The 3,324-nt window shown below is 43.3% G+C and overlaps 1 protein-coding gene across 1 annotated transcript; it reads right to left on the bottom strand.

The window, feature by feature from the left end:
* Window positions 1-454: 454 nt before the first annotated feature.
* On the bottom strand, window positions 455-1,390 carry LOC116823388 (olfactory receptor 51G2-like). The gene has a single exon (XM_032777879.1). The coding sequence runs from the start codon at window positions 1,388-1,390 to the stop codon at window positions 455-457; it is 936 nt and encodes a 311-aa protein (XP_032633770.1).
* Between the last annotated feature and the right edge of the window lie 1,934 nt (window positions 1,391-3,324).

Raw genomic sequence — 3,324 nt, 5'->3', positions numbered from 1 at the left:
TTGACTGTATTTATCCTCCCACCATAACTGTGAGGCAGGGTAGGGCAATTATTGACCTGTGCAGAGGCTCAGAGAGACCCTGGCCTTCCCTGTAAGGTCCTTGCAAAGACTTACTCTTAGCCTTCGATACTTAAAACAAAATCTATCTTTGTGTGGCCACATTTATTCAGTCTTCTCCAAATCACAGGCTTTCCTAATCTCTGGCCCCATCCTCATGCCTTAATCAGGAACCCCCCCACTGCCTTGCTTCCTGGGGTCAGGGCTGGGCTTCCCACCTGGAGAAGGGGTGGAGCATTGGGTAAAGGGGAGTAGTAGAGGTAGGAATTCAGGGAGGAGATGGGGAAGAGGGAGAGGCCTCAGCGGAATAGGATCCAGAAAGGAATAAGTGGCTGTTGAAATTCCTTGTGTTTTCATCTCCCATATCTCCCATGGAGCCAGGTGATGAACTGGTCCATCACTTGGTGAATGCCTTGATTATTCTTGCACGAAGGTGTTTGCTTCTCACGCTGTACACAATTGGATTAATCAGGGGTGGTACCAGCATATAGACATAGCCCAGGAGAATCTGAAGCAAGGGAGGAGAGCTCTTCCCAAATCTATGTAACACAGTAAGGCCGATCATTGGTGTGTAGAAGAGCAGGACAGCGCAAACATGAGAGAAACAGGTGTTCAGGGCTCTGACACGCTCCACATGAGATGCAATGCTCAGCACTGTTTTGAGGATCATCACATAAGATAGGAGGATAAGCAGTGAGTCCAATCCCACCGTTGAGACTATTATGAACAAGCCATAGATGCTGTTGACTGTGATGTCCGAACAAGCCATCTTCATGACCTCCTGGTGTAGGCAGTAGGAATGGGAAAGGACATTGGCTCGACAGTATTGGAACCGTTTCAGGAGAAAAGGGAGTGGGAATATTAGGGCCACCGATCTTAGCATAAACACCAGTCCCATTTTAGCTATTCTCGATGGAGTTAAGATGGAAGCATATCTCAGCGGGTCACAGATTGCAACAAAGCGGTCAAAAGCCATCAACAACAGCACGGAGGATTCAATGAATGAAAGCGAGTGGATGAAGAACAGTTGGGCAAAACAGGCACGGAGGCTGATCTCCCTAGAGTTAAACAAGAATATGCCCAGTATCGTCGGTATGGTGGATATTGATAAGCCAAGGTCTGTCGTGGCCAACATGGAAAGGAAAATGTACATGGGCTCATGGAGGTTTGGATCTGTTTTTACAATGAGCAGAATGACTGAATTTCCTGCTATTGAAATAACAAACACTAAACAAAAGAGTACAGAGACCCAGAGATGGATGTCTTCCTGCCCAGGTATCCCGGTGAGAAGGAACACTGCAGAGTTGAAGCTGGTGTCATTGACAGCTGACATAATGTATAGACAGGTCCAAGGAGTTCGGAACTTTCCTCCCTGAAAATAAAAGGAACAGGAGACTAGATGATATTTAACAAGACACCTTGCTGCTCTCAGTGCAAGTCTAGAGACTCCCAGGAGCTCAAGGAAAATGAACAAAAACAATCTTGAATTTACATCACCGATAGGATGATAGGCACTGCCAGACTGGATCAGAGCTACAGTCCATCTAGCCTAGTAACCAGTGGCCAGTTCCAGATGCTTCAGAGGAAGGTGGAAGAAGCCCTGCAATAGGCATCCATGAGATGACCTGCTCCCAAGGAAAGTTTCCCCCAACACCCACTAGTTAGACATATTTTGTGCTGTAAATCAGGAATGTTTACAATCCTTCCAAGACTTTTTCAAAAATATCCTCACTACTGTACTTGGAATTTCTGGTTACCCATATAAACATCCAGTCCCTCTTTGAATCCTGGTAAGCTCTTACCCCCTGCATACCTTATGGTTGGGAGTTCCAGAGACTGCTTGATCACTGTGTGATTTTACAATAGTGATATTCCCACACCTTTCTGGCCCTCTACTTCTGAGTCTGGCCCAGTGTACCATGACCTGTGAATAATCCCATTACAAATGGATGGTGAAAATGGTCATTGCATTTATCTTTCCTCATTGAAGCTATTTATAAACTTGTTTCATTGCCTCATTAGATAGATAGATAGATAGATAATTTTTCTGCACTACTGAGAGTTATAAAATTGACTTAAACGGTGTCACTCCAGATTTACATGTGTAAATTTGATCTGAATCAGGCTCTATTCAGTTTCCCTTACCAAATGCTCCCAGTGATACCCTGACCCCCAAGAATCCCTTCAAGACAAGCTGAAGTGCTTTGCCAGCCCAGCATTGACTAAATCCAGAGAGTTCAGTCATTCGACAAACTTCTCTGCATTCTCACAGGACCCATATCCTCTCTCCATGCAAGTGTCTGTAGATATTTGGCAATTTACAAGCTAATAGAGACAGTTATTACAGCTGGGCAGAGGAGGGGTTGCTGTCAGAAATGGGTGAATAGGGCAAACAGTATATTTGAACTAATATCCAGTTGTGTGCAAGTTACTTCAACCATGCTCACATAACAGGTGATGAGCATAAATTATGTACATCTACTGTACTACTGCCCTTTGCTGCACCTCAGCTCTTCTCTTTGCTGAAACACAGACCAGTGCTTCTGTTCTCTCAAGACTTTTTGGTAAATCTTGCACATGTATTAAATATTTATTGAATACATGACCCTAAATGTAAATTTTCGAAACAGCTTTTAGTCAGTTACCAGGAGACAGTATCATAGTATTCACTGAACAAAGAGTTAATAGCACCATACCCACTGCAAACAGCATTTTGAGTACTTCTGAAATACTTTCTAAAGCAAAAGCATTAAGAAGTAAAATTACTTACTGCTCCCTCCTGAAGAGATTCCAGTAACTCTGTTGATGGCTTTTGATATCCAAGCAATTCATGAAAGTTTGGTTTGTAATACTTGCATTACAATGAAAAGTTCTGATACAACATTTACACATCTGTCCTTTAGTACACACATGTCAACCCATTCTTTTGCCTCGTCTTTCAGAGATGATTTCTCAGGTTACCGTGGGACATAAAATGTAGGGTCTGTCATGAGGATCTCTTCAGAACCTGAAAAGATCCCAGAGTCTCCATTCTCAGTCAGTTGCTTGTTAGGAAACAATAGTCTACTAGTGCCTCTGTCCCTGGCTTAATAGTTAACTGGTTCTCCTTAGGTTCTGTTCTGTCAGTCTGTAGCCTGTACCTGGAGTGGTAACAGGCACTGGGGTCAGTATAGAAAATATTTATTCCCTGAGCTCTCACTCTCTAATACATAAAAGCAGCAAATAACCCTGTGGTACCTTATAAACTAACAGACATTTTGAAGCATG

Source organism: Chelonoidis abingdonii, chromosome 1 (assembly GCF_003597395.2).
Source record: "Chelonoidis abingdonii isolate Lonesome George chromosome 1, CheloAbing_2.0, whole genome shotgun sequence".
In the NCBI taxonomy this organism is placed as follows: domain Eukaryota; kingdom Metazoa; phylum Chordata; order Testudines; family Testudinidae; genus Chelonoidis; species Chelonoidis abingdonii.
The sequence above is the reverse complement of the archived record's forward strand: the minus strand, read 5'-3'. Positions and strand labels throughout refer to the sequence as shown.